We start from the raw sequence: 22,157 nt of genomic DNA on the forward strand, positions 1-22,157 counted from the left end.
CTGGTCTGATAAGCAGTTTTCAATTCATTTTTGCCAAAAGAGATTGCATATGCAAGGAATTTATTTTCTTTTGTCTTTAAAATGATCTACAGACTTTAGTAACACAGTGGGGAAGTGCTGTTTGTCATGTAGGGAGAAGCAGAAGTTGTGATGCTGCCAATTTTTTTTAGCTTTTTAGTTACTTTCTACTTTCTTTATTTTCCTTCATGTGATCAGAAGACTGCAATTACTTGTCACTCAGTTATTCCTGGAAACACAATGAAGGCACTCAGAAGCAGATAGCAACGTAAACAACAAAACAATTAGAAATCTGGCTGACTGGAAAGGAGGTTAATATTATTTAGGGAAAGAAGATTTAAATTTAGCTTACATTCCTCATGTCATGTTATGTCATGTTACATAGCAAATACCCATTTTTGGGGGGTAAGGGTGTTTGCATGCTTATTTTGTAAGTAGGTTGTTAATGCTGAGTGTGCATTAGGATGAAATTGAGTTTTGGGAGAGTTACTTTTTGGTTCCCCGTGGTGCCAAGGGCCAGAGAAACCAGTGGGCCTCAAGAATCCAGGCAAGGGCCTCGTTCTGTTTCTGCTGGCACCGATGGCTGCACAAGCCAGCCCTGCTAGCACACCGCGGCGTTTTTATGCCGGAGCGTGGAGATGGCACTGCATGTGGTTTTAGTCTCACCACAACTGCCACAAATACAGCACCATAAAAACTACTAAAGCAGCACAAATCCACTGCTTTGCTTAGAGGGCAGGAAGCCGACAGGCACTTGCAAATATTTCTTCTTCGTCTCGAGTTGCTTGACTTGATTTTTGTGCGTGTAGGACCCTGTGCACTGAAGTTGGAGTGGGGAAAGCCCAGAATCCTAATGGTTGAACAAGTGAAGCAATGTTGTTGTACCCCATTTGAAGCAAGCCACCCAAAGTGCTCCCACGGATGATTCTGACTTTGATAGTCCAAACTGTCTACAGCAACAAAAAAGATGTTAACTGTCCTGATTGCCTTGTAGCCTGCGCTATATTTTTGCCTATGAATATAGTTCTTGCTTTTTCAGTTTTCTATCTGTTAGAAATGCAAAGATATCTTTCTTTTAGTTGCATGTTTCTGTTGGTTGCTTTTCTTTTTTAATTAAATTAGGCAGAACAGGTGGCATTACTAAGCCAAGCATTGGTCAGTAAGGTAACACCAGTGCTGGGAGCCTGAATCGCTTTAGTGATTCCCCCCGTCCATAAATATGTAAAAGAAAAGCAGCTCTGGGTAAACACCCCAGCATTACAAATCCTTATAGGACTACTGCCAAAAGAAGAGGACAGTTAGTTATTTTGACCTAAATTTCTAAATTTCCTCTCTAGTAATTCAGGATTACCCCAGGTTTTGGAAGTTACCAGCATTCAAACCACTCTTTAAATGGACTTTTCTCATATCAAAATTTCTCATGATTTCAAATGGATGCTAGTGTAGCCATACTTCATGGGATGATTTTTTCCTACCAGGATGTCAGCTGTTAAATGTATTTGCTAATTATCTCAGTAATTCAAAAGTGGGTAACTTGAAGGCTGCTTTTTTAGTTGTATAACTTACAAGACACATTACTGTCAGCGATTCCATATTTTAAAAACAACCAAGGAGGATGTTTTAAACTGCATTCCAGTTCTTTTAAACTGTATTCCTTTTCCAGTTCAGTTGCGTGCATGTTACTTCAATTTCTCTTGTTATTCTTTAGAAGAATGGTTTAAAAAAAAAAATCTTTCTCCATAATTTTCCATTTCACAAGCCTTGGAAAGTTCTTGCTATGGGAAAAAGATATGTTTTGCTTGACCTCTACTGCTGAAATACTCACTACTAAAAACCAAAACAAACCAGCTTCCTAAATTCTGTTTCTCACTACATTGTTCATTCTCGTGAAAGAAAAGGTGAAGTTATAAAGTTACCTGTTGCTGTCAGCCAGTTGTGTGTTGTTTTAAATCATATTTGCCATTCAGACCTCAAATTCTGGGGGGAAAAAAAAAAAAAATTCTCTTTCTTAAAATTATACAGGTTGGAATTTATAACAGAGGAATAACAACCAGGAAAAACAGTAAAATGTGTTCCCTTAAGTAACAGTTTCAGACATTATTTAGACGAATATGGTATCAATAATTTAGTAAGATTTTCTTAAAATCAAATTAGATTTTTAGCTTGTATGTGAACCTTTTTTTTTTTTTTAATTATTGTTTTTCCTTTTTCTTTCCCTCCACCTCCTTTTCTTCCTCCTGTTCTTCAGTGATTCCAGAGCAAATATAAACTGCATTTTTCAGTTAAAGGGAGTTTGCAAAGTTGACCAAATGTAGTCACAAACCTCACGTAGTTTTTATGATTCTGCATATTAAGTATTTCTTTGAAGTGTATTTTTGTTGGGAAAAAAACCTATTGGTAAACAGGAAATGAAAACATTTTCACAGTTGTGAAATTTCAAGAGTAAAAGCATTCAAATACTTTGCAATTCTTATAACATGAGGCTTCAAGTGATAATTGTGGTTACATTAAAAAACCCCTTAGCTATAGTAATGCTCATAATATATTTATGTCATTTTTTATATTTGACTTGAATCGATTTTTCTTCTATATCTTTATGCAGTTGTGCAGTCTAAGATCTGTGTTCAAGTACGGTGTAATTAAGAATGATATCCTATTCTGGTGATGAGGTACAAATAGTCAATATGATTAGTGTTTCCTCCTTGGGGAAAAACGCTATCACCTTTTGATAAGAATTCATTTTTTTTTTTTTTTTTTTTTTTTTTTTTAAATTGGTGTGCTTTGCCTTTCCAAGTGATAAGCAGCTTTTTAGCCACTACTAAAAAAGTTGTGACTGATAAAGATCGGTGTGATGGAAACCAAGCCTTGCGTTGGGCTGAGCAGCACGAGGATCGCCCCCAGGAGCGCGCTGCCTGCCCGCCGCTTCCCCGGGGCGCTGGGATCGTGGAAGCGGCTGGGGAGGTGTGTTTTGGGTACGTGAGAGCAGTGACCAGTGCTGAGAGCTGCCAGGGGAACATCACTGACCTGCGGTTAGTCAGAGCTCACAAAATTCGGGATGTGCTATCTTCGGATTCGTTTGCGGAAGGAGTGTGGCAAAAAATGTTTAATAATGATTTGTCAAGCGCTATTAATTGCTGCTAATTATATTTGCAGCTCTGTAGCTCCCGCTTCAAAGTTAATTTGGAAAGAAGGGAAAACCTGCACTAATTACTTTACATGATAATGGACAATGTCGAGGAATTTCAGTTGCTGCTCATCCAATTCCTCTTGATTTGTTTTCTTGTTGGATGTTTGCTGCCAGATTGCCAAATCAGAGAGAAAAAAAATCTGGGAGGGGAGTGATACCAGCGTGGACTAAGTTTGAACAACAAACAAACAAAAATCCCAGTATCTTCGTGAGGGTTCTAGGTAGTGAATGCATACTTACTTCGCTGTTTGGTGGTTTTGCACAGGCATAAACAAGATGAATGTTTGTAATTGTTTTGCAGAAGGCTACAGGAGAGGGTAGCTGGATTTCATATGGCACCGTCTTGCATTGTCCCTTCTTACTTACAAGGCTCAACAGGGACACAGGTTGCAGCATAGTGGAAATTGCAAGGGATATTTACTGGTGTCTCCCCAAAGCTGAGAAAGGAGATACCAATAAAATCCAGTCCTCGCTTCACTTTTAACCAAATCTAAGATCGTTTTTGCTTGAGGCTCTCGCTGTTTTTTCCCCTTCAGCTCCAAGAGCCTTAAAAATGTTACGCATCGGAGCACCTGTGTTCTAAATATAATGGTCTTAAAAATGTAATTGAGGGATTTTCACTTTTGTAGGCAAATCAGCAGGGTTGATATTGATCCATCTTTTTAGGGAGCCACAGTGCACCAGAAGGTGATACTGTAGAGGGCCCCGTAAACCCTCGGAGCCTTCTGTCTAATTTGGCAGAAAAACACAGAATGTCGGACAACAAAAGAACGATCCGACTCCGTAAGAAATCTTCATCCCTCCCACCCCCTTTTCACAAGATTTAAAAAAAAAAAAAAAAAAAAGACTTAATTTTTTCAGCTGCACACAATGATTTGGTGCTCACTCTTGCATTGAAACAGTTGCTGTCAGAACAGGCAGGAAACAGTTTTCTTTTAATTGCTGAAATCATTCGGAAGTGCTTCATGCACGGCTTCTATACAGCAGATGCTGTGCATTAATTGGCCTGTGTAGGGCTGACCCAGGGTTCCTTGCAGCGGGCCCAATTTTAGGCAGAGGGTTTAAATAGCTTATTTCTTATTTTGTGTAACCTGGCGTACATTATGAGTGCGCCTGCACGTGGGGTATTTCATGGTCTGCAGTTTCTAATGTCATGTGGGTTTCAAAACCTGTGTTTCTCTGGTAATGTACTAGCAGCAGGTAAGCTCTAAATACCATCCATCAGGAGCTAATTTTTTATCCAGATACTCCAATGACTGATGAACCTGTCTTTTGTATGAATGTTCAGCACAGGAGAAAGCCATATGCCCCTGGCACTGGTTCCTATGCATTCTTTACAGTTCGTAGTGAGGAGATTAAGAAAAAACCCAAACCCTTACATTTACATGTCTTTCATTTATTTAGCAGTTAGCACTTTCTAAAATAGCTCTATTTCTTTTTTTTTTTTTTTTTAAACAGCGAAAGGAGATTTAGGTCTCTTAAAGCAATCTGACTACCACTACTCATTCTCTTTATCAGGAATATTACTGCACACCCTTAATAGGGAACCTTGTTTTGCTACTCCCCGTCTGTTCAAAACAGACCTTAGCCCATTAGAAGGTCCTCCCTTGTGTGGGAAGACCACAGCTGTTACTGTAAATCTCATCCAGTAACTGTATCACCCCCATTTTGTGGCTCTGAAGGATGAAATTGAGAAATGGAATACTGTGCAGTCATCCTTTACATCTCCAATTTTAGGCCTTTGCACATCATTTTCATGCTTTTATTCCAAATCAAACAACATTAGTGAGCAACACCACCCTGTGCTAAATGCCTAGCATCTAAGGCAGCACCTATGATCTTTGTTTTTGGAGGATTTAGGATTTGAAGGGAAGTTGGGGTTTTGTTGAGAGTGGATTTTTAAATTTAATTTCTTCTACTCCCTTTTTCCCCCACCCTCCCCCCCAGCAGATCTTTTCCAATCCCCAGAATTTGTTGGAAGCAGAAATCCAGACGGTAGCGAGTTGCCTAAGATGGAGGATGCTCTGTTGTGCCTCCACAGAGGAAGCAAGAGCTCAGCATGGTTAACAAACACAACTTTAAAAAGGTTTCTGTTTCTTTAAATCCTTCTGTATAAAGTGGATCTAACTTCTTATGAAGGATATTGGGGGCTTTAATCAGAAATAAGAAGTGGTTTAAATCATTAGCACAACAAAGCAAACTATAAGCTTGAAGATAAAAGTCTCAGGGGAAAGAGTCCTCTGAAAATAAATGGGACTTGATAGATTTCCATATCATTTATAACTTCCCTTAATTACACTTGGAAGACTTGCCAGTAAAACTGGAAAATTGGCAGCCTATATCCATTATAGTAATTTTGCCGACCATGGCAAGCAGCTGGCTTTACTGGATTTTATTTCCCATCACTCACAATTAATCATCAGCTGGAGATGTCTGAAACTCCTCAAAATGTAGCAATACCGTGTGACATTCAGGCCTCCTTAAAATGCTAAAATCTGCTGAGTAAATGGGCCGAGTTCCCCTTCCAGCGAACTCATTTTGGTGCGAGGCAGGCTGCCGGTTAATGAGTGCCACTTCGATAATCGGATGCGAATGTGAACCCTGACCTCATGTCAAAGGAGAGGACGCAGCAAGCTGGATAAAAGATAGGGGATTCAGATCTGCAAACTTTACACCAATTAGACAGAGAGTGGGGAAATACATCAGTGCCGATTGGGTTTATCAGAAAGACTTGTGGGGCTTGTGACCATTTTGTAAGCCTAACACTGAAGACGTCCTGTCACAATCGTTAAGTCTTTATCAGATGACGCACAAAAGTCTGAGGAAAGTGTACCATATTCACAGAGATCCCGTGGTAGCAATGCCCTCGGGTGTGCGCTGTCTTTTTGTGTTTCTGAGTTTGAGAGAGGCCTACCCGTAAGTGCAATTAGTCTTTACAGTCCTCCTGTAGGTGCAATGAAAGCGGCTCGGGGTTGCTGCTTCTCAGATTCTGCTTCCACCCCGTGCCGTGAGTTGCTTGGTCAGGAAATGACTGGAGACAGTTCCCTGTCCTGTGTGTAACCTTTTGGCCAGAGGAGATAACAACCACCGTGCAGTCCCCGAGCTATTCAAACAGTGCTGTCGACTATTCCCAAACTCACATCGGAATTGCTAGCAACATCGAGACGTTAAGTAACTTCCTCTTCGATTGTTTTTTTTTTTCCTTCTTTTTTTTCTTTCTTTTTTTTTTTTTTTTTTTTCCCTTTCATTTTCCTTTTCACTTCTGTGGAGAACAAAACTGAACAGCCACTTTGAGCTGTGCTGTGCAGAAATAAACTACTAAAATACAGACTGAAGGTCTAATAGTTAATCACTCATTTATTCTGGTATTCCAAGCAATGTAAATGTAGATTGGTCTGTAGCGTAACGCAGTGAGAAAGATACCCAAGTTTGATTTCTTTTAAGAAAAGGAGCCCTTTCATTTTACTTGGTTCCAATCAATCAGATTTTTTGTTTGATTTTATTTGCTTGTTTTGACAGATTCGGGTCATCACTGAGACCTCTCTAAATTGAAATGTAAAGATGGTGGTTTGCATTGGTTTACCATCCACTGAAAGAAATAAATGATACGATGAAAATGCAACATTAAAAATGGTCCAAATAAATCCTTAAATAAGTAAGAAAGCAAGAACTTATACACATCGCTGCGTTTTTCATTTGCAGGATAAATAACAGGCAAAAGGATATGTGCAATTATGGAGTGAAGGAAATTGGACAGTGCCCAAAAGACTGAAAAAGAGAAAAGAGAGATACAAGTGCCTAATTTTAGGATTTGTTGCTTTGCAACACAATGCGCGTAGCTGTAAAGGTTTAACATAAGAACAGTAATTAAACTTCGGTGCTTAAGTGACACTTTCACCAAGGTAATTTTCAACAAATTGGGCATCATCAGAAGTACTGACACGGCATTTTCACACGTGGTACCTGCTGAAAGTGCCTCCTTTCTTCCAAATTAGTAAAACTAGATGTTAACTGGATACTTTGTCTGTATATTTTGTGGGTTGGGGGAGTTATTTCCTTCCCAGACCTTCATGTGTCATCGAGCCAGTAGGTACTATATAAAAGACCAAAATTTATTTTTGAGAAAGGGGGGAAATGGAGGAGAAATTCAGATTCACGGACATTTCCATCCCACAACCACTAAATGCTTCCTGGCATAGTTTAGCGCTGTACTTAAGATCTAGAGAGACAATTCTGTACTTTTCCAGTAGATGTATTTCCAGAACTCTGTTTAGATAATTGCTGACTGGTTCATTTGCACACCATCCATCTGATGAAGCCATGTTGCAGGTGAATCGTGCTGGGGCTCAAGAGAAGAGTTTCTTGTGCAGTCGAAATTAGCCCACTCAATTCAGATCTGCAGTCCTTAGCATCTCAGTCTTCATCAGCCCTTAGAGAACCATGTTCTTGGTGCTCTGATAGCTGAGTTTAACCAGAGGGTGGATAAATTTGTTTCTGAAATATGCTATAAAAAACCCCCCTCCAACAAACGCTCTTGTCCTTTATTTGTTTATTTATTTTAAAATTTTATTTTATTTTTGTAAATAAAAGTAGATATTCATAGCTTCCCCTTAACCTCAGAAATGTCTGGAAAGTTCAGAGGAAATGGAAGAAAAGCTGAGCAGTGAGAAGGCGAGAAGAGGAGGAAAAAAAGGAAGGAGCGAGCTGCTGAGACAAGGCTACAGGCAGAGCAGCAGGTGTGGAAGGAAGGAGACAAAAGACAGGGAAAGGGAAGAGAGGGGAAATTACTGGGGACAAAGAACAAATCTTTGATACTACTCCCCTTATTTGACACTACTAATCACTTAAATGCTTGCCTGAAGCTCGGGATGGAATTTCTGCAGGTAAAGTGTTGGGTGTTGGTTGTTTTCTGTATCGGGTTAATACACCATGTTCCCATAGCAAGCATTTTCCTTATTTACCCCCAAAAGCCTCTCGTATTACTGTTGGCAGTCTATTGGAGAAGGGTGTCTGAGCACCTTTTAAGGTAACATCTTTTCTTCTGTCTTGCTCAGAATCCATAGACAGATGCTTTAGGAAAAAAAGCTTTATTTCAATTTTTCAGAATGCACTTCATGCAATGTGCCCTTGATCTCTGACTTCACACCTGCCTGTTAGACAGCATATTCCTCCAAAGCAGTACATACTTGTCCTTAAAGATGTATTATTCATTTTACATACATTTAGAGAAATATATCTAAATGTATATATGTATGTATAGAAACAAATACATTTTGAGTGCACTGGCACATATAACAGCGCATAAACCAGATCTCTGCAGGTCTCAAATTACCCTCTTTAATGAAACTTTGACATCAGAGTGAAAGCATCCCAAATTTGTTGGGATAAGGAGTGAATGGCAGACTACATCTGCAAAAGAGCCTAATGAAAAGACTTGCAGTGAGCACTCGGGGCCAGGCACCCCGGAGGGGGGCACCCGCACAGGCCCGAAATGCTGTCACGTAGGGCCACTGCCCTTCCCCCTCCGGCATACCGTGGCTTCGTGGAATGACTGGCTGATCGCTGGGTCACCCGAGGGATAAATTCTGAATCCTGTGTTTTTCCCCTCGTGTACGGGCAGCTCCCCCCGGCCCCGAGCGGCTGCTTCCTCGGTGCAGCGTGGGCCAAGGCGTGGGAGGGAGGATCTGACCGGGAGGCACGGGGAGCCCAGCAGAGAAGCCCAGTGGGTTACTGGTGGCCTTGAGCTTGCGCATGTCTGTTAGCAAAGCGCGACCAAACAGGAGGAGGAAACGTGACTGTTTCCCTTTGAGCACCATCAGCTGCGGTGGAAAGGTCGGCTTTGCCTCGGTGATGCCTCCCCCGTGGGTGGGAGGAGGTGGTTGCTGGCAGGCGTGCTCCCTCCCGTCGGTGCGAAGTCACCAGCCACCACCGAGGTGCTGCCACGTGCAGGGGTGTGACTTTCTGCTCAGCGTTAGCCCGTTGGGTATCGCCAGAGCTTCCAGCCCATGCTCCCCCCCGACACGTGCCAAGAAGCTTTTGGCTTCCAAATCAGGATTAGTATTCGTGGCATCTGCACCAGGGAAGCAGAGCAAAGGTTCCCCGGCCAAAACTGCACAAATTAAATTTTGCTCTGAATTTAATTGTCGTCGAACTGTGGTGGATGTGAAATGTGAACTGTAGAAGTTGGAGCTCAATGGATGGGATGGGAGAGGAGCCCTTCAGGTTTGTCTGGGGTGATAGTTTTAACTAAGTGATTCCTTTTCCCCTGTTTTGTTGCCAGTTTTGTCAAAAGCAGCTGCAATCTGTGATTGTTGTTTGTTGTTTGTGTCGTGACTGTATAGCTGGCTGACTTGACTTGTGCCACGAAAGTCTATGTAGCAGAAGAGTCAAACCCACTTAGAGCATTTCACATTCTCTGTCCTCATCTTGTACTGCTTTAATTTCACCAGGTTTCAGAAGGTCAAGAGATTTGTGTAATTGAAGCAATGAAAATGCAGAACAGTATGATTGCTGCTAAAACAGGCAAGGTAAGCTACCTTGGGTCACTTAAAACCATATGCAACTTGTCAAATAGGATCGAATTTAAAAAGGAAAAAAGGAGGATTCTGGTTGTTAAGGAATTAAGTCCGATTGTTGCAAGTCTTTCAGAGTGAGGTGTCTTTAATTTTTAACATTTGTATCTGCAGTGAATGCTGTTAAGTAGTTCTGAGCCTTAGATAGCACAGCAGGAAATAGCTTTACTGGCTTCAGAAATTCATATAACACTTCTAGTCCTAAATAATTTGTTTTCTATGATGTTACAATGCCAAGTTGAATTGAAAGGTGTTGCAGACCATTTCTCCAAATTCCATCTTTCCAGAGAGCAACTGAAGAGGGATCTCTTTGCCAGTTAATTCATTAATGCCAAACAATTTGACATTAAAAAAACACTCAGAACGAGGCATAGAAAGTGCTTTTGCAGGACGATGAGAAGAGCAATTTTTTTATTATTGTGACTGTTAAATATGAAGCCTAAATCTGCAAACGTGTTGAGCTTTGCAAGGCTGTGTGTTGCGGTGTGTTGCTTCTGGGGGGATCAGCGTTGCAGCCCCTGCGCTGGGACTCTCCTCCTGCAGCACAGGATGTACCAAAAGCAGCGCTCGGGGCAGGGAGCTGGTTAAGCTTATGTGACAAGGGCATGCCTTCAACGCCTAAATCAGGGCCTCAGAGCATCCCTGTGCCAGGTCATAATTCACAGTCTGAAACCATCCTCGAGACACGGGCCCCTGATCCATCCTTTTCAAAGAGAGAGCAAAGTCCCTCTTGAGGAATCACTGGTCAGATCTGGATTATATATTCTTCTATTTCCTAGCACGTCCAAAGCTTTTTCTGCCCAGGGACAGGCCTCTCTGCTCTCCCTGAAGCACTGCCATTTTGTTCTTAAAAACAGCAAAAGAAACCCAAATGCAGGATCCCTTAGCCCAGAGGGAGGCAGCAAGGAGCCTGACGCTCCAGGACGGGGACGGGGTCAGCCACTGGCAGGGTTCGGGGAGATCTCAAGATGGGTCCCTATGCCAAGGACTGTTTGTGTGTTTACGAGAAAGGCTTATTTGGCACAGCACTAAAGTTGTCACTGAGGCTGGGACCCAGGGCTTGCCTCTTCTAGTGCAAAATCGGGTCTTGAGGAAAAAAATTGCAGAGAGAGGGGGAGAACCTACCTTCTGCTGTTGCTCTAACACTGCTGCTGTATTATTTTCTTTCGTGTGTTAATTCCTATATTTTTTTTCTCTCACTTGATTAATATTTCTCATCATTGCTTCTTTTGTTTAGCCCCTTATTGCTGCTCTTTGCATCCACTGATTTTAACTCGTATTTGTAATTAAAATGCCATTTCCCCTCCTACCCGCCCCCTTTTATTTTTTAACTTTAACCTTCTCTTTCCCACCGAGGTATACTGCAGCCCGTGGCCTGTTCCTTAAAATCCTGACTGTAGTTCTCCCAGTAATAAATATCTTCCACTCTGTACAGATGCTATGTTAAAACCTACAATTGGCTAATTAATCCTTTGAAATGGGATGTGAATGGTGCACAGTCCGTTCAGTGGGCCCGATGTGCACCTTGTAATGTCCCCTTGATGTTTCCATTTTAACAATAAGTTATTTGGTTTAGAATTCTAAGAATTTGAAAAAGCAAGAAAGTTTTGGGCTGTTTAGGAATGAAGCTGCTCAACAGAATTCATCCTGTCCTGCAGTGCAAAGTCATGGCTCTGAGTGCTAAAATAACTTGGCCCCTCCGCAGGAATGGGATGCTTGGCCCTGGCTGTTAGGCCACGTTTTGATGTTTTGAAGGGGTGTTTTGAAAGTCAGTTCGTTTGCCTTCAGCTTGAAGACGTTCCCATTTTCATTCCCAGCTGAATTCCTTTTCTGCATCAAACCTCATCTTCCTGTTTGCAATGGTGAGAAAAGTGGCTTGTTTTTATCTGCTTCGAGTTTACTCCAGCTGCAGGTGGTTTAGAAATGAGGGAGAGGAGGAGAGGGGCTGGCGTTGCCTCCTGCGGGACAGCTGTGCGGGGGTCAGGAGGGGGAGCTGGCCCCACTGCACATCAGAGGTCCCTGGGGAGTTTGGGACACTGCTCAGCTACAGCCTTGGCTGAACCTCGGCTTTATAGAAAAAGAATATTTTTCACACCGCTTTCCTCTCTTAGAAGACCGAGCCTTGGGAATCGGGTAGGCTGCCTGGTTGTTGATTTAGAAAGCCATTTTTTTTGTACATCTCGTGGTGTCTTTGCCCACGTACAGTGTTCAGCTTCAGTTCTTGAGCAACGCAGGGAACGTGCCAGTGCTAGCGCCCGAGATGCGCTCGCAGCTGGGGCGGCTGTCAAACCTGGGGGTGGGCGGGAGTGCAGCGGTAGGAGGCTGGTGTTTGGGGTACGCCGCAGGTCTCCTTTAGCAGCCCGAGGTAACGTTTGGATGGCTAAACTGACCTAACTGCTGAACAAGGTTTTGAGCAAGGATTTGGGCATGTCAGTGTGAGCTCTGAATTAATGTTGCAAGCAAACTCTGAAGTACAGCTTCAGATATTTTCTGGAGCTCCATGTGCTGAGAGGGAATTCAAACACGTTACAGCCTTTCATAGAGGAAACGAGTATGAGACGTTTGTGTTTTAAAATTCAGGAATCTGCATGTGAGTACATACATCTACAGATGTAGTTGCATTTATTTGACAGTGGTAATCTTTTGCCAAGTTCAGTTAAGTAAAAGGATCACAATTCAGGTTTGAATCAATCTATCCCAGCTGTCTGGGGATTGAGTGAAACCCGCTTCATGGCTGCAGTCCCAAAATTCAGTTATACTTAAAATCTGTAATGCAGGAAATACTGGCATATTTCATTGAAACATCCAAGCATGACTGTTGAAGAGTTGGCCTGTCCTCTAAAGGATTTAAAATTTTAATCGTAAATGAACAGCAGTGCAAACAGGTGGAAGAAAGGTGCTTTTTAATTTTTAAAAGTGCCACCTCCATCTGATGTTCATGTCTTCAAGCACCTAAGTCATAAGAGACCCAGCTAGTGGTAGGTGCCAAAATACCTTGATGGAGCTGGCCACGATTTGGTCAGGCACTGGAGAGGTGGTGGGGGTCTCCGTTCTCATACTCAAAACTCCACTGGGCTCTGAACACCGGAGGCTGAGCTGTCAACCTCTGAGGCCCTTCTAACACCCGTGCATCTGTGACCCCCGGGGTGGTCAGCATGTTGCACCGTGGCCATTTACCCGCCGCGTGCAGATGCGATACTCTAGATAAACAATGTCAACCAGGCCACTTATTTAACCACGCCATCAAGGAAGTTTTTAAATGATTTCTGTTTCTGCACCGTAGGTGAAAGCTGTGCACTGCAAAGCTGGTGATACTGTTGGTGAAGGAGATCTGCTGGTGGAACTGGAATGAAAGGTTGCCTCCACACTGTTGAATTAGTATGCCTTTATTGTTTTCATCCATAAAGTAAGACTAAGGCAATCCAACACAGAAAATGGACAGTCCTATGTGCAAGATTTTATACAATTGTATTTATTGTATCAGTGGTTAAGACAGCAAACACAGATGTTAAACCTTGGCAAGTGATCCCAGATTTTTACTTCCAGAAATACTTGTACATAACCTTTGTAATTCTTTGATTTTTCAGGATCAAATAAAATCAATAAAATACCATTACTGCTTTAAAACAGGAAAAGCCTCTTTTTTTAAAAAAAAAAGGAAAACACAACAAAAGCCTGAATCTGATTCATCTTCTCCATGGTAACATCACTGGTTTGAGGGCCCAGCCAAATTGTACAGAACGGTTGGTAAGAGTGAAAAACGAACCACTGAGTGGTTAACCGAGCAGTTTTCCTACGCTCTGTGTGAGTGCTGAACGAGTACTGCCGATGGCTTCAATTCTGATCAGACTTATTGTAGTATTTTGAAGCCTTGGTATAGACCAGATGTAAATTACAGGTTAGATGGTCCATTTTGCTAGTGCAGACTTTCCCCATGTATTTTCATTTACAGTTGTAGAGGGAGTTTTCTTCTTTTATTCGGACTCCATACTCAACTTCCACCCCCCCCACCCCCTTTATCTTCTTTCAGTTGATTACTGGATGAGAGTCCTTACAGGAGGAGCTGGCACTGTCCTTGAAGCCCCTTAGCTGCCCCCAGGGCAGTGCTAGAGGCACCTGCTGTCCCTCAGGCCCAGCCTCCTCCTGAAATCTTACAGGAAGGGGAGCTCAGGAGCTCAAGCGTCTGATCTTTTGTTGTGCAGAGGCTTTTGCTAAAGACTCTGTGAGAAACTAGGCCTGTTCGTAACACAAGACTATCATCCTGCGGGAAAAGCTGCGTATCCAGTGTAGGAAACTAGAGAGGCCGAGGAGAGGAGGAAGATTTGAAACACGAACAGAAGCGAGAGCTGGTGACTTGGTCAGAACAGGTAAGAGGGTGTATTTTTTTTGCCTCCTCCCTCTGGACCTCCGTGCCCCTGGAGGGTGGAGATACCAGAAGTTTGCTGGGTTCAGAATGTTAGCCCGTGGTTAACAAGAGACTCTTTCTCCCATTAATTGATCTAGCTCAGTAAGTCAGCAGCTGCAGCTCACTAGAGGCAGCGATACCCCCGCAGTCCCTGCACACCCTAAGCATCACCTCTGTCCCTGTGCTCTCGCCTGCGCCTCCGCGGCCGCCCACCCCTGGGCCGGCACCCTGGGCTACTCCTGCCTTAGTCTCACCTCCTGCAGCTGGTTCTTCTTTACATACCTGTAAGTCACTGTTCCTGCTGTGCCTTGACCACTGCTCCAGTGAGGAAGGGGGGCTGCTCTCATTTTCTTGCCTAGGATGTGCAGAGTCATGCTACTCCCCAGAAAAACCCCTCTGGCCAGAGGTGCCCCAGCCCTTTACCGGAAGGTGAAGGACAAAAACAGTCTGTGACAGGGCTGGTGACTCACGGTTCAACCAGAAAGGTTCATGATTCTGCTTGAAACTTCTGATTGAAGAGGCATTTTGTCATGTTACTGTGATGCTGCCAGCCACATCACACGGCCAAGGGGGAATTATGTAGTACAGGGGTCTGCTTTGTTAACTGGTTTACAAAATCCATCAAAGATGAGTAAGGGGAGTGTTTGGGTAGTACTTGCCCTCCGGGAAAATGAATGCTTTTGCAGTTGGAGAAACTGAGGCAGACACCCTGCAGATCTTCCTACCAATCTCCATAATGCCATCTTGCCCTTTCCTAGAAGAACACAGTTCAGCTTCTGCAGGTCACCCTAAACAGAAAACAAATATTGTGAACCGACACAAGTATTCTATTTTAAAATGACTTGATTTGTTTACTGCAGCAACACAAGCTTTCTGTCTGTTTTTCTAAACGAGATGCAGCAGTGCCTACTCCCGATAAAAGTTCAGGCTGATGATTCCCTACCCTGATCTCCTCTGGCCGTCACAGGGCTACTGGCAGCAGAGCAAAAGTACGATATTGTTTTAATGGTATCCTTAGTACATTTAATCATACTTCGGCTCACTGCATGGCATACATTCCCTGCTCACATCCCTTTGGCTTCTTTGTATACTGTACAATCTATATGTACCAAACACTGCAGTTGAAGGAAAATACAAGGCACAGGAGCGTAGCAACAGAAAGCCATGATTTTCCCAGATTGTACAGACACCAGCACAGTTGGTTGGGTCAAGGGGACAATAGTCTTCTTTCCATTTGTTTTTTTTTTTTTTTTTTTTCTGCCTGCAGTTTAAATATTGCATTAATCACAATACAGGTCCTTTGGATATTTTTTATAATGTATATAAAAATCTTTCCCCTGCTAGGAAATTCAGTTTGCATACGGTTGCAAGTTCTGCATTAAAGTGCTTGGCAAAAAGTCACCTTGACAGTAAGTGCTCACAACAGCTGCATCCGCTGTAGCATGGTGGGCAGCTGAAATCAAGTTTGCTTTTCCTGGTCCCCAACACCACCCGCACCCCCCACAGCCCCCCCAAATCCTACAGTCACTCAGTGAACTGAAGTGGTAGCTAAAGTGCTTAGAATGCTAAATTAAAAGTATTTTAAATGTAATCCTCTTAATCTGTTTTAATATTTCTTCACAGTACCTTATAAAACTAAACATGTTTTAAAAATACTCCTTTCCAGTGCAGAAAAGCGTTGCAAGACAGAGTGAGAACAGTCTTTAAATTTTCTCTATTTCTCCAGCAATTTCAAATTTGTCTTGAAGTGCATAATATCTATATGGTCATCTCTGTTTACATTCAGTAACCTACTCAACACCATTACAAGTCAATACGCGAGTTGTGCATTACTTTGCAGACATGATTTTTGTAAATCAGTTTCAGCTATTAGTGCAATATCATCATCATTATTATTCCACCCACCTTGGAGAACTACACAAGAAAATTTGTCAATTCAGGTAAAAAAAAAAAAAAAAAAAATTAGTCAGTTCCTCTGCTTTTCACTGACCTCAGTCATGCACTGAGGCAAAGGCAGGGATTGAGGAAATAATTAGACCTCAAAACCGGGGTGCACAGATACAGTTATTTTAGGCCTCGTGCAAACCCAGTTACTCGCAGCAGGTTAGCGGGGGCGAGGAGGACGCTGACTAGCCGGGCAGGAGTCCCCGCCGCTGGGCCTACAAGACTTCAACACTAGCGCCAAGGCTCCCGGGTTGGGAAGGTTACAAGAGATCCCGTGTTTTAATAAAAAGGTATTACAGCTTTCCTGGAAAGGTTACCGATCGACACGTGCTTAGTACTACGTCTTCGGCCGGGCTGCGTTACCTCCCGTTTCTAATCCCGGCTTTCGCGTAGGACGTAGGCGAGGCCGTGTTTCCCCGAGGAGTCGTAACTGTCATGGTAGGGGAGGCCGACCCACTCGGGTGGGTACGTCGTCGTGCTGTACACGAAGCACTCCACGACGCCCTCGGCCGCTGCCAGCCCCTCGCCCGCGCTGCCCTTCCCTTCCCACTCTGCCACCTCGACGCTCATCAGGGTGCGCTGGTACATGTCTGGGCAGCCTTCAAACTCGTCCAGGAACTGCAGCATCTGGTCGTCAACTGAGTAAATCTCCCCAGCAACGTGGTGTCCCGTCCCTGGGATGTTCAGCATGTAAGGAATGTTGTATTTTCCCGCAATCACCAGTGGGTACTTCTCCACCGTGCGGCCTCTTCCTTGGAATTTTGCTAGCCCGTTGGCCGGGTTGATCATGTGCTTGTAGTTGGGCTGGCCCTTCTTCAGCGTGCCGTAGACGAAGACACGAGCCATCGTACCTGCAAAAGCAGCTGAAAGACAAAGGCGGGCGTCATCCACGTGGCTGCTTTGGCGCTTTTTGCTCTGGAGAACCGCAGCCACGCCGAGACACGTTGTACACGCACGGCTGTTCGGGTATGTGCAAAATGGTCTCGTAGTCTTACACCTCGTTTAAATATCATATTAAATTCACATATCTCTACAATTTTCAGTCAAAAACTGTAACAGTGAAAAACAGACCCCAGGAGAAAGTCACCCTTGCAGTAATAAAACTACATCTCATGGTTTCTCTAAGGAATCCCCAACATCAGCCAAGGCATCCCTAAGCCTCGTGTTAAAAAAACCACCTCTAAACCTCAATTTTTCCCTTCTCACATTACTGGAGCTGTGCTGCAGTAGCGGTGATGTCATGCTCAGTAACACCCCAAAAAGCAACCCAGGGAGCCATCCCCAGGATGGAAACACGCTCCACTTAGCACATCCTTTATGGGGGAAGAAATTAAATTAAAAATCATGGTTCAGCTCAGCTACACTGACACCTTCCTGTGCTGCTCCACTGCATTTAAGGTTTAGGTAGCCCAGGTCAAGCCTTATTAGAACTTGCAGGAGTGAAGCCACACTTAGTCTGTTTTCACTTGTTGAGGTGGGGTGGTTATTTTTTAAAGCCTGAACTTGATGGACTCAGTCACACACTACCTGGGCCACCTCCAGCTGCTCAGGGGAAGCGCCTGCTTCCCTCCCTCTTCTGCTCAGGCTCCCCTCTCACCATGGCTGCACTCGGTATTTGAGAAACAACATTTTATTCAGTGACAGAAGAGCCTGGTTGCAGTTTGGAAGTTTGAGCGTCCTTTTGTTTCATGATAAAACGAAGCACAGTGGCATTAATTATCTGAAAGCAAATTAACACATTCAAACTTCTGTTCCTGTAGCGCTGCAGTTGCATGCATTCGATGGCATTTTTTCCAAAAAGCAGTCTAATAAAGAAAAGGGAAAAGAAAAGCAAGCAGCACGATGCTCATAGCTGCAGCAAGCTAACTCCGTACAAACTGGGACATCACTGCGACAAACAGAGGACCTGTCTGTCACGAGGAGGGATGAAAAGGCTTTCACGCCAGACCTTACAAGCAAAATGAGGCACGCCGGTGCGGCAGCGGGGCGAGCTTAACCTGGCGCTGAGTCAATTCACAGACACGCTGAAGGATTTTCAGTAACCCCAGAGCCGAGGTCCCGCTTGCTGACTGACTGAGAAATGCTGAAGAACGAGCTACAGCACCAGGGAGAGAAAAAAAATTGCACCCCGGGGCGAGTGGGTCCTGTGTGAACGGTGCTGGTGCCAGCGCAAGGACACGTTTGTCCTGTTCCTGCAGGGGAGGGGAAGACAACGGCGCTCCTCGAGGGTAAATCTTAGGTGACAAATCTCATTTGCAGAGCTGGCAGTGCCTTCACAAACACCTTCACCCCTCCTGTCTGAGGGAGCTGCACGGGTAATTTCCTCGGGGGTGGGCTAGGAGGGGGATGCAGCCTTTTGGCCCTAACAAAACTGGAAGCTCGGGCTGCTGGTAGAAAGGCCAGGTAAGGGCGTGCTGCTCCCATCTTCCCTAGAGAGATACCCCAAAGTGCTAAGCCACCCGAAGTAGCTGATCTGCACATATGCTAGCCCTCTCTCCAAAACTGATCCTGAAGCATCATCTGTGAGCATAAATCACTCAAAATTGGTTTAAATGGGAGAAAAGGCTGGCTTTACTGAAAGGTAGGGGGAAAAAAGGTACCTTTGTAGTTCCCAAGTTATTTTTCATGCTGTGCCCTGTTTATCCTCCATTGCTTCTGTAGGGCAGAAGCAGTTTTTGCACTGTTTGATGGTTTCCCACGTTTTACCCTCAGTCACCAACTGGCCAAAGCCGGCCTCACCCACAGCCGTCTCGCTGGGCCAGACACCCAACATCAGAGGAACATGTGCAGCTCCTTTTGGAAAGAGGGTCATTACACAATGTAGTTCAAGTTTGAAAAAAAAAAAAAATCTTTAGAAACAGACTAGAAGTAGAAACTTCATTAAGTTTCTGCTATTTACTCTTATTTTAGTAAACTGTTAGAGCAGGTGGGTTATCCAAAAGGGGGTACATTGCTGGCCAAGAGAAGTGCTATTTGAAATAGTAGCAAAGCAATTTCCCCCTTGCTGAAGTAAACAGTTTTTCTCTGCAACGGAATACCGTTTCCCAGGCAAAAACGGTGTGTGCCTTTATTTACTGGCAAACCACTTTCACTTAGGGAAAAAAAGACCGTGCTGATTTTTTCCCCTGTATTTTATCAGATACACTTTGGCGTAATTTATCCTTCATGACATAAACAAGTTGTTTTTTTTTTTTCAGATGCAGCTCATTCCCTCACAATAAAAAGAGCATTAATATAAAAGGGAGTCAGTTGGTCTGACTCCTTTTTATAAGAAAAATCATTACCTTTCAGATTGTGTTTTGAATAACAAACACAGATCCTTCAGGAAGAAACCTGTCCCAGTGGGGATTGAGAAAGGATCAGAGTTAAGCACTGAAACATGCAATTAATTCCCATTAGGGGATTAGGGCACTCGTGTTCACTTTGAATCAGAAAAATGAATTGTGAATTAAATTGTTCACAACCAAGAGGTTACTTGTCAGAGTTAATGAGTTAAAAAAATAAAAAGGGAAACCTAAAACGCACATAAAAAGCTCAATAGCGAGTGGAGCATCTGTAAAAAAAAAGATACGCTTCATTTCCATTAAACAAAAGCTCCGTCCCTACTGTACAGCTGGAGATAAGCTTCCAAAAAGTTTGCAGGGCAGAGTGTTACCACTCCTCAAACTGGCAAAAATAAAGTACATGTTTCTGATGGCGCAGCAGCCGGCTATTCGGAAACGTTTCTGATTTAAAGAAAAGCACCCGTCATCCCAGTGCAGGACCCACACAATTCAACAACAACAGCAGACAAAAGAACTTGCTAACCCAGGCTTGGATCAGTGTTTCTGATTTATCATTCACGTCGATGGATTCAGCAGGCAGTGTAAGTGGAGTGGGAACCAGAAGTTCCAGCCACAGTTTGTGTGGAACCGGTAGAGCTGTGGGTCCACGGGGCTGAGCTCCCCATCGCACCGCTGCGGCCCACAGCAGCCCCGGCGCTCACGCGGGATGGGATGGGCACAAAGACATCTCCTTCTATTACAAAAAAAAAAAAAACAAACAAAAAAAAACAAACCCAAAGCCAAGCCCAGACAACCCTGGCTGAGGAGTGACTGAAATAAACTTGATAAAAAACATTTTCTGAGCGCCGCTCCATATAAACAAGACCTATACAATTTTCTGTGCAATAAATCTGGTCTCCTCTGTGCCGTGTGTTGCGTTGCAGACAGGCTGTTAGATGAATTAGCATCATTTCCAGCACTCTCATATTGTGGGCTTTCAAAACATTTTTAGCCACCTTGTGGCAGGAGAGTAAAGAGCAGAATTTTATTTGAGGGTCATTTCACAAACTTCCACTAAGCAGCTGAAAAGAGTTAGAGACAGCATCCCTTCGCTGAGTCACCAACAAGAAGTTGCCTTTTCTCACTTAATCCAGTTTGACACTTCTTACCTACACTAAATCACCAAAGAGGAAAAGAAAACCCACCGAAAAACAAACAAACAAAAAAATCCATAGACCCTATACTGAATATTAGCTGCCAGGACAACACAAACCCATTCAGAAGGTACTTTCATGAAATATTCATGCCAGAATCATTAAAATTTAATGGCATGGGGAAATGCAAGTGAAATCTGTATGTCATCTCTTCAAACTATTTCTTTTAGCTATGAAAGATGACCTGCTGAACTGCTCGTGGGATCAATTACTAGTTGCTTTGTTACGCCAGACGCAAAGACCAGAAAATAAAGTAACTATTTCAGGATCACGCAGGTAGAAGATGCTGTGGGGTGAAATTAAAAGCGGCTCGTAACCGGCGCCGGCCGGCAGCCCAGGTTGTCGCTCGGCATTAGCGGTGGTCGGGCTGCACGACCGTATCCACGTCTGCCCTCGCCTACCAACGGAGTTTCAGGTCAGGGCTTCAGTTTTCCCTCTCGGGGCCCAACAGCTCCAGCGTGGTGCGAGAGGGACGGGAGCCACGGGGCTGGTCGCTGGCTCAGTCAGCATCCACTCACAGGCAAAGCTGACCTGCCACAATCAGGCTCTTTGCTCTCAGGTTGTGCCCCAAACAAGACCTCAACTTCCCAAGCAGCAGCAGCTTCAACAAAAACCATCCTTTCATCATGGCTCAGACAACTACAGGATCCTACCAGCTTCTTTCAAGAATTAAATAAGAAATAGTGCGTATGTTGTTACACTGGCTCCAGGGCTGTTTGTGATCATGGTAGCAGTGGTTTTGGGTTTTGTTTTGTTGAAACTTTTTTTTTCCCATCTCAGAAAGTATCCATTTCTCTTGCTCCATACAGTAACATTATTTTCCCTTGAGAAAAATTTTCTGCATTGGCTCGGTGACCAGATATAGTTACACATTAATTCTTCAGAAGTTTCTTAAAACTGTAGGAAACAGGTGAAAAAACAAAATGCCTTGAACTTTAAACTTGAGCCCAGTCTGTTTGAATGAAGCGAGTTTTAAGGTCACTCTTCACTCAATGCTAACTTTCAAGAAGGACTAACATGCCAGAGAGGACTCCTGGGACTGCATCCTGTTGGTCCTTTGATGCTTTCATTTTGTTGCTTGCTATTTTCTTTATAGCACAGACAAGGGCTTCCTGCCCGGGCCGACCCCTTTCCAACCTTGCTGAATACCTCGGAAAAAGTTTATGGCAAGACACCTTTCTTACATTAACCACAGAGGCACCAGCAAAATGATGGCTCCTTTGAAATCAAGAGGTTACGGTCTCCTCGCAGCAGTTGTCCGCTCAGAAACTGTGAGGTGCTGGTTTGTGAAAACAAACAAGAGTATTAAGAGTAACCAGTGCCATGCCGGACGCTACTGGGCACCACCTGAAACTCCACTTAACCTACTTTGCAGATACTTTTCATTTCACCCTTGGATAGTTTACATCCCCAATCCAACAAATATGCCTGCGCTTAAGCTGGAGGATCTTGGAGGTGTCCTGGAGCACCGATCACGGCACGGCTCACATGCCTCGCACCCATATGGCATCACAGCAAACACTTGCCTTTCGTCTGTTTGAAACCGTTTCAAGT

The 22,157-nt window shown here is 43.7% G+C and overlaps 3 protein-coding genes across 7 annotated transcripts in view; 1 reads left to right on the plus strand and 2 right to left on the minus strand.

The window, feature by feature from the left end:
- PCCA (propionyl-CoA carboxylase subunit alpha) overlaps positions 1 to 16,206 on the plus strand; it is a 304,978-nt gene extending 288,772 nt beyond the window's left edge. For both annotated transcript variants that reach the window (XM_042805848.1, XM_042805846.1), the window contains 2 exons: positions 9,655 to 9,732; positions 13,061 to 16,206. In XM_042805848.1, the coding sequence (XP_042661782.1) occupies positions 9,655 to 9,732; positions 13,061 to 13,129 (147 nt within the window). In that variant the 3' untranslated portion in view covers positions 13,130 to 16,206. The remainder of the gene's footprint in view (positions 1 to 9,654; positions 9,733 to 13,060) is intronic.
- GGACT (gamma-glutamylamine cyclotransferase) overlaps positions 13,234 to 22,157 on the minus strand; it is a 33,030-nt gene continuing 24,106 nt past the window's right edge. For 3 of the 4 annotated variants that reach the window (XM_042805850.1, XM_042805849.1, XM_032997132.2), the window contains exon 2: positions 13,234 to 16,989. In XM_042805850.1, coding sequence (XP_042661784.1) covers positions 16,499 to 16,972 — 474 coding nt within the window. In that variant the 5' untranslated portion in view covers positions 16,973 to 16,989 and the 3' untranslated portion in view covers positions 13,234 to 16,498. The remainder of the gene's footprint in view (positions 16,990 to 22,157) is intronic. The other variant, XR_006166764.1, reaches the window with a different exon arrangement.
- TMTC4 (transmembrane O-mannosyltransferase targeting cadherins 4) overlaps positions 16,958 to 22,157 on the minus strand; it is an 89,256-nt gene continuing 84,056 nt past the window's right edge. The window contains exon 20 of the mRNA XM_042805844.1: positions 16,958 to 16,989. The gene's annotated coding sequence lies outside the window, so the exon portion shown is untranslated. The remainder of the gene's footprint in view (positions 16,990 to 22,157) is intronic.

The sequence above is a fragment of the Tyto alba genome, unplaced genomic scaffold (assembly GCF_018691265.1).
Source record: "Tyto alba isolate M040663 unplaced genomic scaffold, T.alba_DEE_v4.0 Super-Scaffold_45, whole genome shotgun sequence".
Taxonomy (NCBI): domain Eukaryota; kingdom Metazoa; phylum Chordata; class Aves; order Strigiformes; family Tytonidae; genus Tyto; species Tyto alba.